The 14,808-nt window shown below is 36.3% G+C and overlaps 1 protein-coding gene across 3 annotated transcripts in view; it reads right to left on the bottom strand.

Annotated features, from left to right (window-relative positions):
* LOC125649880 (uncharacterized) overlaps window positions 1-14,808 on the bottom strand; it is a 50,384-nt gene that overhangs the window by 8,760 nt on the left and 26,816 nt on the right. For 2 of the 3 annotated variants that reach the window (XM_048877715.2, XM_048877716.2), the window contains exons 10-16: window positions 13,102-13,667; window positions 11,892-11,968; window positions 11,582-11,769; window positions 9,864-9,908; window positions 3,915-4,135; window positions 2,527-2,645; window positions 1,568-1,722 (exon numbers count right to left, since the gene is read on the bottom strand). In XM_048877715.2, coding sequence (XP_048733672.2) covers window positions 1,568-1,722; window positions 2,527-2,645; window positions 3,915-4,135; window positions 9,864-9,908; window positions 11,582-11,769; window positions 11,892-11,968; window positions 13,102-13,667 — 1,371 coding nt within the window. Of the gene's footprint in view, window positions 1-998; window positions 1,038-1,567; window positions 1,723-2,526; window positions 2,646-3,914; window positions 4,136-9,863; window positions 9,909-11,581; window positions 11,770-11,891; window positions 11,969-13,101; window positions 13,668-14,808 lie in introns of those variants that run through there. The other variant, XM_048877717.2, reaches the window with a different exon arrangement.

Raw genomic sequence — 14,808 nt, 5'->3', positions numbered from 1 at the left:
CTAGAAAAGACAACACATAATTTTCTATACTCATATTTTGATTTGATACAAAAATAGAGATTATTATAATTCAGTGCCACCTTGGTATATTGTCAGCTTTTGTCCCAGCCTACTTGGGCATTAAATCAACAGTGGCATTATAAACAGTTTGACTATATGAGTTCCACAATTTTTAAAAAGTGGTTGATAAATCATTGTCCTTTTATTGTCGTCCACATGACAAGATATGTAAATGCATGAAATTGATTTGCTTTAATTCTTAAAACTTCTGCTAAATAATGGGATGTTCTGTGCTTGTGCATTTGTAAAACACATAAGTATATGTGAAACGGTTTCATTTTTGTCATGGTAAGTTTTACGATGTAATGGCCGTAACCTTTTTCTGGATCATAGAAAGATGACATCACACACATCAATACATACAAAGGTCACATGGAACAAAATAATTACAGCAGCTGATAGCAGGTTCATTTCTCTGTGGTACATAAAATTAATTCTCTGGTTCTCCGGCCAATTTTCTCAAAAACAGGTGAGAGAGGGAGGCTTTTTATTTTTCATTTTTACTAGCAATAAAATAGATGAGGGAGGTATTTTTTAAAACCACAAACTAGTCGATCATAAACACAGTAACAGTACTTTCCTTTATCTTGGTCATCAACAACAGAATTTATGACCTGGTCATCTGAAGACTGCAGAGCTATAATATATTTAGAGGGTACCCAAGAAAACAATAAATCAAATGATTTTTTTTTTTTTTTTTTTTTTTTATACACATAAACAATCTACATTACTACCAAAGTTCCTCCTGAAATTCTGTTAACTTCCCAAGATATGCAGAAACAATTTCAGAAAAATGTCCATTACTGTAGCTGAGTTTTAGCTGGGTCCTGGTATTGTACCACCAAACAGAATGTTTGTGCATTGCAACAAGCAATTACATAGAATGTACAACATTAGATATCATTTTTAGGTCGAATTCCTTACCCCAATTCGTAAAATGAGTTCCTTAATACATCTGTAGCTCCAACTTCAAGTGACTGAAAATTGTAAATTCGTCTACTTTCACTTTTGACAGTCATTTTTGACAGGTGGCACTAAATACCCAGAAAGGATAAATGACCCAAAACAATTCAGAGGCTCAAAAATAAATTTTGGTAAATAATAATTCAATATAGTACACAAATTAATGAAATTATGCTAATAACAAAGTCTTATAAAGATACACGGCTCTTGATATGTCTAGTTGTATCCAAATTACATTAACATTGGTGGTTGACAATTTGGAATAATGAAGTCAATATGGGTAATTAGTGGCACCGGTCTAAAATGGCTGTGATACTCATGCAGATGGTTTCCAATTTTCAGTCACTTTTAGCTAATACAGAACCTTATATTATACATACCAAGGTGAAACAGTATAAATCTATCATAATTCTGTATCACTCTCTGTGTTGATGTTCTTACTATTTACTTTATACTCAATGCACGTACACACTGAATAAATATAGAAGCAGACAGAGGACGTTAACTAGCTGTTTCAGACAGCACAGTCGTGTTGTGCAGTTACCTGATATGACAAACGGCTGTAGTATTGGTTTGGTCTCCCAGATGTAGGGTGTGGTGAGGCTGGTCTTTCTTCTGTCTACCGTGGATATGTTACCATAATCCACAAAGAAGACATCAACCTGTTGGTGGTTTGCCTTCTCCCCAATGACCCATGCTCTGAACAAAAAATAAGTCATGCCAGGTTACTGTAAACCAACTTTTATCCACATGTGAGAAAATTTTGCGAGATCTTCATCATCGTGAACCAGTCTGTCATAGGCTCGACCACAAAAATTACTTACTGCAAACCAGTCTGTCATAGGCTCGATCACAAAAATTACTTACTGAAAACCAGTTTACCACAGGTGAATTGCGAAATAAAGTAGCTGTGAATAAAAGTTGGTTTACAGCATTTACTACGCAGACACAATTAAATTTCATGAATGCAAGTTCACTAATAACACATCCTGAATGAAATAGATCTGTAAAGGTAAGTCACTTACACATATAGGACAAGAGGTGGCAGAATGTGGTTACCAGATAAAGGTGACAGAATGTGGTTACCAGATAAAGGTGACAGAATGTGGAGTACAAAAGGTGGCAGAATGTGGAGTACAAGGTGACAGAATGTGGTTACAAGAGGTGGCAGAATGTGGTTACAAGATAAAGGTGGCAGAATGTGGTTACAAGATAAAGGTGGCAGAATGTGGAGTACAAGGTGACAGAATGTGGAGTACAAGAGGTGACAGAATGTGAAGTACAGGTGACAGAATGTGGAGTACAAGAGGTGACAGAATGTGGAGTACAAGAGGTGACAGAATGTAGAGTACAGGTGACAGAATGTGGAGTACAAGACAAGAGGTGACAGAATGTGGATTACAAGAGGTGGCAGAATGTGGAGTACAAGGTGACAGAATGTGGAGTACAAGGTGACAGAATGTGGAGTACAACACAAGAGGTCTGCATCTAACCCCAGCTTACCTGAACCATTCCTCCTTGTACAGTGCAGCACAGCGTCCCAGTCCTTTCGTTGGTCCAATTCTGTGCTCTTCTTCCTGGAGTCTACATATTGTATCAGTCAATGCATTCAAGCTGGTCTCCTAACAATAATGACACAATTATCAAAATCAAGATAAAGGCTTGTCTCCTAACAATCATCACACAACTATCAAATTCAAGATTCAGGTTATTCTCCTAATAATTATCACACAACTATCAAAGTCAAGTTTCAGATATTTGTAATTGCTTGCTCAGGCAAATGTATTAAACAAAAGGTCCATGGGCCACATCGCTCACCTAAGTCATTTTGGCCCATATTTCAAGATTTTCCATTTATATTCGCATGTAAAACTTTGATATCCTGTTGTGGCCCCATTCTACCCCTGGGGGCCATGATTTTAATAAACTTGAATCTGCACTATGTCAGGAAGCTTTCATGTAAATGTACACTTTTCTGGCCCAGCGATTCTTCCGAAGAAGTGATTCTTCAGAAGATTTTTAAAGATTTTCCGTATATATTTGTATGTAAAACTCTGATCCCCTATTGTGGCCCCATCCTACTCCCGGGGGTCATAATTTTAACAAACTTGAATCTACACTATGTCAGGAAGCTTTCACATAAATCTCAGCTTTTCTGGCTCAGTGTTTCCTGAGAAGAAGATTTTTAAAGATTTCCCCAATATATTTGTATGTACAACTTTGATCCCCTATTGTGGCCCCATGCTACCCCCTGGAATCATGATTTTAAGATGAGAAACTTGAATCTGCACTATGTCAGAAATCTTTCATGGAAATTTCAGTTCCTCTGGCCCAGTGGCTCTTGAGAAGATTTTTAAATGACCCCACCCTATTTTTGCATTTTTGTGATTATCGCCCCTTTAAAGGGGGCATGGTCCTTCATTTGAACAAACTTTAAAGCCCTTCACCCAAGGATGCTTTAATCCAAGTTTGGTTAAAATTGACCCATTGGTTCTGGAGAAGAAGATGAAAATGTGAAAAGTTTACACCAATGCCAACAGACAAATTTTGATCAGAAAAGCTTATTTGAGCTTACTTCAGGTGAACTAAAATAAAAACTCGAGAAATCCAAAAAACATGCGTTACTTGCAAGTGTTTGTGTAATCATCATAAATACATGTATATACAGATGAAAGGCATGGGTATAAGTAATCAATCTACAGACTAAATGACCTTCACACAAAGTCCTATCCCTAACAGCTTTCAGAAATCTAGGGAGTGACAGATGGATCGAGAGATGGTGGACGAGGTGATCCTCACACACAAAAACCTCACCCTTTTGAACTAGATAAATTATTGTTGACAGAGCTAAATCTTTGGCCATCTAAATTTTCACCACAGCAGTGACTTACGTCTACCACAATCTGTCCCCAGAAGTGATGCTGATCGAAAACTGAGGTGATGTAAATGATGATGTCTTTGGTCTGAGGCCTCATTTTGAATGGTTTAAGTCGTAGAGTTGACATGACGATTTTGTAGGTCTGCATTAGGGAGTTCCAGCTCCTAGTGTAGGTCTCCCCTTGTGTGGTGGCTTCGTTGGAGTACTGCTGGAGTTTTCTATTAACATCTCCTCCTATAAATACATGACGAGCATCCAATACATGTATTTCACTAACTTTTTAACATATAACACAATTTACAAAATACATCTACAAATATTCTTCACTTATTACGACATTGAAATCTATTCAATTTCAACATAAAAACATTTTAGAAAACAAACAACAACAAAAAACACAACATAAATAGAAAACTCTTCAGATTTTTAAAAACAAATCGGAAAACTAGGAAGCTGATTTGTCAGAAAGAGTACATGTACGTCCCACAGATGGAAAATCTTCCCAGGAAACTTGAATTACTATGTGCCATAGAAAATGCTGCCGAACCGATGGATATCTGAAAACCGAGGCCTTATCTGTCACCTGAATACTAGTGAAAAAGTATCTAAGCTTAATTCCAATGTTCAGCAACAGTATAAAACAAGATGTGCTCTTAAAACTTCACTGCCCTCAAACGTGCATACACTGATGAAAGGCTTTAAATAATAGATGTATTAACATTAAAACATCAAAAGATACGACCAATTTGGACCCATCCTAAAATCATAACCCTGGGTTGTGAAATTTACCTTTTTTTTCCCCCCGGCCCCCATCCTTTTCTGCTTACTTCCTAAATATGCATTTAGATTTTATACAGTATCAACAAACTTACATGTACACATAAATACTATATACCAAGTTTGGCCACACCCTGGGGTCAGAACCCCTACTCTGGGGACAGTGCTCCCACTGGACCAAAATTCCCTTTCGCCACTTTTTCGGGGTGCGGCGCAGCGCAAATAATCTCATGCTTTACAATTATTTCCATCGTATTATTTTATTCATTACACTGATTTTAGCATTTTGAATCAGTTACATGTTTTTTACTTAATCATATCCACCTACCATACCTAAACACTTCTTTCTGAATTATTAAGAAGTTGATTTGTTTTTTGATAAATTATATTATGGAAATCAAAAATAGATAATAAATCATATAAATATAAACTTCATGATGCTACACCCCTCAGTGAAAACATTGTGTACTTTGCCCGAAATACAGATGTCACAAAACATCAAGCCCAATTTAGAGTCGTATCTCAACCATTCCCTATTAAATTTCCATTTTGGGATGGAAGATTTTGCAATTTGGACAGAATAAGATGTTTGAGCAGGTGGGGTTGACTGTAAAGCCAAACAATGATATTTTTTTAATTCTAGACTGACTTAGGTCAGAAGCTACGAGTTTAGTGTCAAAATAGAATGGGGTGCATAGTCTTAGGCCAACGACAAAAATTGTTGAGTTTCCGCTAACGTTCCAGAAAAAAATAGGGTAGGTAGGTAGGAAATAAATTTTTTTTTTTTTTTAATTTTATTTTTTCAAAGTATAAGAAAACATTGTAAACTCTAACAAGTTCAATGATCTATTGAATGTTATACTTTCAATATAAAATTTTGCTTAAATTGCATTGCAAGTAAACTTTCAATCTTAGCATTTCACCTGTTATTGGCTGAGGATTATTTCCAGATGTTTTAGAAGAAACAATATTTTTCAATGAAACATATAGCATAAAACACAAATTAAAGTTAACTCCTTTATGCCCCTATGCTATACAAGTACCAGCTATATTGTTTCTACATTTAGATTGGTTGTCATGGGAATACTACTATTGGATATGTTTGACAGGAAAATAATAAGATGATTTTGAAAAAAAATATTAAAAAATCACCAAAATATCAACATCATTAACATATTTTAAGTTTATTAATTCATTTCTGAATGTACTTTCACAATCTAAATGGAACAAGGTTAGGAAGACAGTCTGGGCAGATCCCACTTATCCTAATGGGATCCAACTCTCTTCGAGCTAACACTTTTTACCGGACATAAATTTTTATTTTAAAAAAAAAGTCTGCACATCCCCCCCCCCCCCCCCGGGGCTCTCAACAGCCATGAACAACTCGGATGCGTTCACTGCTTTATTTGTGGCATTTTTCATAGTGTATTCAGTTAGAACAGTGCAGAAGAAACCATGGATGTGCATACAAATTTGATAGACTGGACATTCAAGTGCACTATATAATGTCTGTCACTCTGCATCATGACCTCCATAAAAACACCATAGGAGTTGGCAATTTGAACAAAAGAAAGTCTTCTATGGAAACATGACACTTGGCAAAGTCTTTCGGCCGTCTGTTAACTTCAATTGTCAAAGCACCGTTGCGTGAGGCAAGCATGAAGGTACAGTACTAGGTCAACCATCATGCCATGCTGTTAGTTACAAACATTATCAATGTTGTTTAAACGCTTGACACAATACCATGCAATTTTGTACATCGTTAAAGCGTTTGAATGACTTCATCTCAATGTCTAACTAAAAAGAAAACCAAGAACCGAGAATATATTTTTTCCGGAAAAATGACGAATTTTTTTTCTTCAAATTAGCGGAAAAAAATTCTAGGGTCGGGGCTATAATTTAGGGTCGGTCGGGTTAGCGGAAACACAACATATTTTATCAGTGGCCTTATGAGATTAACATTTTTATACTGTTGCGCACCGAACTTCAAAGAAAATTATTTATCAAAATTGCTATGTCCATATCAATGGTGACCGACCGCATTGTTTATGAAATTTCGAACTAAAATCAAACCCATCAAAATTAAAATCTTGTAATCAATGAGCTTGGCCGCAAAAACAAACAATTGATGTATATATATTATACACAATAATACGGCCAATTTAATTACCGGTCGGTTCTGTGGTTAAGAAGTGACATTAATGTGAAGATGATAACACGATAATGCATAATACTTTAAATGTTAAACAATTGACCACAGCAGGGTACACAGCTGTCCGATGTACTTTATTACATAATCACGACTCTTTTGCAGCCATACATTACCTGAGGCTATTATCTGGCCTTCGTGACCAGCTCTGTGTGCACTGGAGCGACGTGAGATTTCCGGTCGCACGCGTTGAATGAATAAACAAATTTTGACTGCATAAACAAACAGGCGATAATGTGTCACTGACAAAGGAAAACACAAGACAGATTTTAAAATACAATTTACTACAAATTGGGATTTTCGCCACTTTAATTTTTTTCCCGCCATTTTTGAAAAAAATTTGCCATTAAATGGCGAAGCCCAGCTCGAGCACTGTCTGGGGATCATCAAATTTACAATTTTGGTAAAAGACTACCTGCTCTTCTATTTAGTTTCAGTTTAGTATCCATTGCACTAAAAGAAGATGTTATTTAAGTGTTTTACACATAAACACTATATACCAAGTTTGGCCCCGCCCTGGAGTCAGAACTCCTACCACGGGGATCATGAAATCTACAATTTTGGTAGAGGCCTTCCTGCTCTACATCACTATGCATTTAGATTTCCTTACATGTGTGTGGTTCTATAGAATAAGATTTTGAAAATTGGCCAATATTGGGCAGTTTTTGCCCCGCCCCTAAGACCCAAGGGTACTGGAATCCTGAAATTGTCAGTTTATGTCCCCTCGTTCCAAATATGTTTCATACCAAATTTGAAAAGAATTGGAATGATAGTTATCAAGTTAAAAATGTATATTGTTCACACATTTAATAACTGACCATTTTGGCAACACCCTGATACCAAAATCCCTACCCCTGGGATCATCAAATTTATAATTTAGGTAAAGGACTACCTGTTCTTTCTAAATATCTATTTACTTTCAATTTAATATCAATAGCACTAAAGATTTTATGTACATGTAAATGTTTTACACATAAACACTATACAGTGGAACCCCGTTATTACGTTCCCCCTTTATTACGTTAGTCCGCATATTACGTTGGAATTACAAAGCACAAAACCATTTCTTAACAAACCTATAAAAAATAGACCTCGTTATTACGTTGTCCTAAAATGCCGGGACTCGGTATTACCTTGTAAAAATTTCGACAAAAATGTAATAAACCCCTAATTATTCAATAGTGATTCTCAAAATAATAAGCCATTCACATCTTGACTGCCTGAGGCAGTCACTACGTAAATTTCCTGGTCTGTTTGGGGATAAGAGACGCTTGACTGATCACGCTTCGATAGATCTAGCGACATCAATACAGTTGAATACCCCGTATAGAAGCCAGTGATAAACAATTAAATAATGTTTATTTAGAAATTGTACTCTATTTTTCATATTTTGATAATCAAAGAAATAATTTCTCAACCACCTGCGTGTTCAGCATAGTGTGATTACCTTCGCTATTAAAACTCTATTCACGGACAGCTTTGGTACCAAACAAGAAAGACAAGATTTATCGTGGCAATGTTACAACCGCTTGGGTAACAGCTTGGATATAGGTGACTAAAGGTGTTCAATTAAAAAAATTGTTCGTTGTTTGGACATGCAGCTTGGGTGTTCGTAAATCTCGTCCATACATACACAAATCTATCGGCCGATTCGTGCACGGCATTTACTTCAGTGAATATTTTAAAATCCCTTGATGCGCACGTGATTTTAGTGCCATCATTTAGCGTTATAAATGAAATCTTCGTGCATCATATTTTTTTTATGTGGATTGAGCTTAAATTGTTCTCCGTGCATGTTTATCGTTGGTGAGAAGTGTGTAAGTGTTGGGTATCGTGTGCGTTTTGTGTCTATAGTTTTGTTGTTTTTTGGGTGGGATTTTTCTATTGTGTTGTGTATTGTGTAATTAGAGAACTTAATAAAAACGATGTTTTGTTATTTTTTTAATACGAATGTTGAATACGAACCGGAACAAGTTATTGAGAGAAATTTACATGAACGCATTGTTTTAAAGTTGAACAAAATGGCGGTCCAAACGAATGCAGAAAAAGCAATGTTTATCAAAACATCCTTATGTATCCTACACCGAAATAAAGAAAAGGGATAAGAACATGAAGAATTACGGACATTAAAGATAAGATGTAAATAAAACAAAGTATCATAGTCTTTTAAACAAAGAAACAGTAAAGATATATTCACACCCCTTCAAGGAGTACCAACGGACGATATACAATTTCCAAATGATATTTTTAACGGATTTCACTGGGAATGTTTATTACGTTGCCCCCGGTATTACGTTATTTTATCGTGACAAAATGGAAAACGTAATAACGGGGTTCCACTGTATATACATGTACCAAGTTTGGCCCTGCCCTGGGGTCAGAACCTCTACCCCGGGGATCATGAAATCTACAATTTTGGTAGAGGCTTTCCTGCTCTACATCACCATGCAGTTAGTTTTTCTTACACATGTGTGGTTCTATAGATAAGATTTTTGAAAATTGGTCAATTTTGGGCAGTTTTTGCCCTGCCCCTAAGGCCCCAGGGGTGCTGGAATCCTGAAATTTAAAATTTATGTCCCCCTTGTCCCAATGATGCTTCATACTATATTTGAATAGAATTGGACTGGTAGTTATTAAGAAGTTAAAAATGTTCAATTGTTAACGCTAGATGCACAATGGATGATGACGGACGACAACCAATTGCAATAGGTCACCTGAGTTTACTCAGTATTAGTGGTACCTGAGTTTACTCAGGTGACCTAAAAAACCTGCCTTAGCTGAACTGATGTTACCCCTTTTCAGGCTTGGATTTCTTGAAAAAATTCACACTGGAGTTTTGAATTTTCTTTTATTAGAGCAATAATTATTTGAGCAAAATATTAGAAAATATAAGCCCCCCCCCCCCCCCCCCCCCCCCCCCCAATCCAGGTCAGTTTTTTTAATTTGAATTGATATATGCAAATTTAATGTGCTTACCTGGTCCTACATCAGAGAGCCTGTCAACCTTTGCAGTTCTTCCATCTACAACACAGAATGTCACTCAACCAACCACTAATACTTAATAACTGTCATGCACTAAGGCCAATTCAATTTAATTAGTAGATTATCATCCAGGGTCACCAAAAAGTATGGGGCGGGTGGGAGGATTTTATTTTTTAATTTTTATTTTCTGAGAAAAATAATAATGACAAACGAGTTTTTGTCAACAGAAGTGCATCATTTAATGCCAATTGGATATCAATCTATGCTTATTTCACAGACGGATTCCAAACACAGAAGGATACCAAACTTCTTCAAGATATGAAGAACATTTATCCCTTCCTTTCACTTACGCCCGTAAGAACGTAAGGAATTTCTATTTTCTTCACGTGGTTTATCACATTGCTTAACCGGAAATGTAAACAAGAAGTGTAAATACCGGAGTCGGAAATGAAAATTTTCCGGAAATCACAAGTTTCGCAAAATAAAAAAATTTCGGGCGGGCCGATTTTTGAGGGGCGAGAGGGGATGATAATCTATCAATTTAGTTGAATTGGCCTAACCTCACTCCAGGGATAAGGAGAAAGCTCACACTAGGCTTCACATAGCATCAATACTGTTTGCTTCTTCAGATGGTGGTTCTCAGTTTTACACTAGGCCACCTATTTGAATACTGTTTCCTTCTTCAGCTTGGAAATGACATTTTCCTTAAAATTCATGGGGTAATCCATTACACAAAAAGCTTTTAAAGGGCTTCTATAGTGAAATGTACCAAAATATTGGGGTGAAATTACACCTTAAATTCACAAGTATAATAATAATTGTTTCAGTTAAACACCAAAACAATACTACCCATATGTTGACTGCAACTGAGCTACCATACATTTCCAGCATGGTAATTTCTCGTAATGTAAGCTTATCATAACCTTACACTTTAGAAAACATCAAGGGTCCTAAACATAAGCAAAAGTTCAGGTATATGCAGGTTAATACCAGTTGAACTTTTAATGATATTCGCATAAGAGATAAAAAATTCTTTTATTGAATGAAAAGTGCTGGGAGCAAGTGCACTGTCATACTGCACTTTTTAATATAATGGGTGGGTATAATTACAAAAATTACAATATGAGAGCATACTCAAATTAAACATGCCATGATTTAACAACAAATCGAATTACTAGGGTTATCCACATTCCGGTAGATACCATACCAACAACATATATGTCAGAAGTTGCTCCCAGCATTTTAAAAATGTATGAAATATATTTAGAATAAATATCCAAAAAATTGTATTACTGGCTATCGCAAATACACCTGAATTAAAGTACTAAATAACATCATGAAATCACTATTATATGTCAAATTGCTAGAACATGAATTACTTATTCGCGGCTACTTTCATTTGTGATTCACCTGTGGAAAACTGGTTTGCGGTGAGTAATTTTTGCGATTGAGCCTTTCACAAGACTATGACAGACATTCAATGACTAGTTTGCAGACGAGAAATGCAGACAAGGTCATGACACATGGACATCACCACACTGACCACAGCATAATTACACCAAGTTATAAGAGGGCACATAAAATCTAAGATTCACTTCAACACAATATAAAGTTGATAAGTAGGTAATTGTGTTTAATGAAACTCTTCAATCTGATAGAAAAAACTACATAAACTTTAATATCAAAAGAATCAGTTCCTAAATTTGTCGTACCTGTGGCTGTTACAGTACATTTGATGTTGTCCATCTCATGGTATGAAGACAGGAAATTCACTGTGTTGTCGCCAAGGTATTTAGATATATTGACCAGAAGTCGTCTCCCTTTGTATAACATCTGATTGCACTCCAGGACAGCTCTTTCTGCTTCCCCAATGTTGGCAACATACACCATAGCACGCGTGCTGAAAGCATAAGTGAGTGACCTTAACTTTTTTAGCATGTTTTTGTGGAGAATTTACAATCCATATTATAAACTTGAATAAATAAATGAAATAATAAAATATGTATATGCTGAAAGTTTTACCTCAATTTAGGATCATTTCTATTCTTCATTATAATTCCATATGCACCATATTGTGAGAAGTAATCTAGCAACTCCTCCTAAATATAATAAAAAAATACATTTGAAACAATAAGCCCGTGGCCACATTGATTACACTAACTTTTTTACCAAGCTCACTAAGATACAAGTTTAGGGCACTAAAACTGTGCAATTTTTACACTCTTTCTTCATCTGAAATCTTTTGTTTTTTTGTATTTCCCAAAGATATATATTGCATTCTGGGATTCCAGGATGTAAAAGGAGATGTAGTGCACAGACTCCAATTGACAATTGTTTTTGGTGGCATGAAGCAGACAACGTGAAGCAGATGACATGAAGCAGACGACATGAAGCAGACGTCGTGAAGCAGACGGAGCTTAGTAGTATTTTACTTGTTATTATGAGGTGTTATTTACATTTTTGGGTGAAATTTTTATCGACAAATTAACAATTTTTCCCACATTTCCGAAGACTTTGAATACTTTTCCTTGATTAAACAAGGTTTTAAATAAAAGAAACATTTGTTTTTGTCTTGGTGCACAAGCAAAAATCAGTGGTGCAAGTGGCGTGAAGTGAGAGGGATTGAAACAAAATTACATAAACAAGTTCTTTAAAAATAACCTGTTTGAGTTATTAATCAATGAAAGAGTGTGCAGTATTTGATGAAGGACGGGACCAAAGAGAGGTAACTCAGTGTGACAAAAAGATAACTTGCATGCATTATTTTTCTAATAACGTGTTTGTATTATGCCCCTGACTGATATTGGGATGCTTGCATATTACTTTGATTATCAATCTCAAACTCTGGAAATTGTGTCAAATATGCCAACTCTTTAGACCTCTTTATGATATCAATTGTTTATGCCCCTACATGAGTAGAAGGGCAATACTTTCAGTCTGAAATCTGTTCATGACAAGTAGGACAGTCTGAAATCACACTACAAATGTACTGAACACAGGGAAATATTTGTCTCTATTTTATTTTCACCCCTTTTTGCTCTCTTTGTCTTAGAATTTAAAACAAGATGAAACTGTTTGCAAGTATAGAAGGGCAAAAAAAAAAAAAAGAAAAGAAAAAAAAAGCAAGGCGAAAATAACCCTGTATATAGTATATGATTAGTATTGCATTCTGTAATTCTAGTACATGTCCACTTAGACAGTCTAATATTCCAATTACATTCTTACTACTTACGTCACTTTCACCATAAGGGAAATTAGAAATAAAGAGGTGTGGATCCTGTTGGATTCGCTGTAGAGGTGGAGGACCTGAAGGTTCCAGACTGGGCATCTCATCGTAATCCTCCAAGGGCCTCGGATACCTCCCTGGGTACATCGGTGCCTTAGGGGCAGGCTGGGGGTTAGTCCCTTTCAGAACAGATTTATGAGCCTGAGGATGGGGGTCCAAGCCTGAACTTCTACTCCCTGTACTTCTCTGACTATGAACTGACAGCACTGGGCTGGTTGTCTCCTTAGTCACCTGAAAGTTTGTGTAGGTGTGGAAGTCTGTGTTAATATGGAGTTCCTCCATGGCAGTGATGGGAGTGTTCTCAGACGTCAGCTGTTCACTTATAATGCTGGTCGCCTGAGGTGGCTCTGGGGATGTGATGGGCTCACGTGATATACCCCCCCACACTGACGTGCTAGCAGTATTGTCTCCCTCCGTTTCATCCCACTTCTCCTCTGGTTCATCAAATGATGGCTCCACTTTTTCTAACTTGCCATCATGAGATTTCGGATTACCTGTAGTATCTCTGCTTCCTGTAAAGATTCCCATGAAAAGTTTTGACTCCATCCCATGGTCCCAACCTAACCCCAATGGGTCACAACATAACTAACTTAAATTCACACAAGGGGCCCTATCCTACCCCTGGGGCCATGATTTGAACAAACTTGAATCTACTTTATGATAGGAAGCTTTCATGTAAATCTCAACTTTTCTGGCCTAGTCATTCTTGAGAAGATTTTAAATGACCCCACTGTCTGCCTTTCTATGCCCCATTTTTGAAGTGGGGGGTGGGGGGAAATAAATATACAATAGAAATACAATCAATTCAACATCAAAAATACTTTTCTGGTGTCATCTCTAAATTTTACTACCCATTATCTACAGAAAATTTGACGGCAAACACGTGATATGTTTTATCCAATGACCGAGTATCGTTCTAGTCTGAAGCAAAACAAAAATTCTTCATGGTCTCTATCTAGCTAAAGTTTATACACTAGCTGAGTTGTGAATCAGTCCAAGAAGCTGGAATACATTCTATTCCATTATGAGTGTTCACTAACAAAGTTGGATTAAAGTTTGACAGTAACTTACTTGGAACGTATAGTTCTGTAATGGAATAGTTCTGATAGCATTGGGTGGGGGTGAGTGGGGTTGGGGGGAGAGGGAGGGGAATCATAGTTTCTTAATGAATGTATTTTCTCCTGATTACTGGGCAAATAATTTGATTATGCTTTGTTGGACAGACTAAACCTAAAATTTTCAACATAATCGTTTTACCATAATAGAATTTGAAGCTTTCCAGTGATATTACGCAATCTGATTTTTATATGTTGTCTGGCTAATTTAGTCCCAAACTAACCTTGTGTAATTACTAACTTAAATGCTTGTGAGAACTTTGAACATCGCGTAGAAGTAAATTCAGTAAGAGTTTAACAACATACTATTCTGTACACATGTAGGGTGTAGTGTAACACTGTATATATATTGCATGTAGTTGAGGGTAACATTGAAAATTTTCACCCTGAGAAAACCATTGTTAACTGTGGCATAGCCGAGGTTGACAATGGTTTCTCGAGGGGTGAAAATTTCAATGTTACCCTCAACTACATGCAATATTTGTTTTATTATACTGAATGTTATATAAACAAAGCAGAAAAACTTACGTCTGTTGAC

The sequence above is a fragment of the Ostrea edulis genome, chromosome 5 (assembly GCF_947568905.1).
Source record: "Ostrea edulis chromosome 5, xbOstEdul1.1, whole genome shotgun sequence".
NCBI classification, from domain to species: domain Eukaryota; kingdom Metazoa; phylum Mollusca; class Bivalvia; order Ostreida; family Ostreidae; genus Ostrea; species Ostrea edulis.
This window is presented reverse-complemented; position numbering and strand designations above follow the sequence as displayed.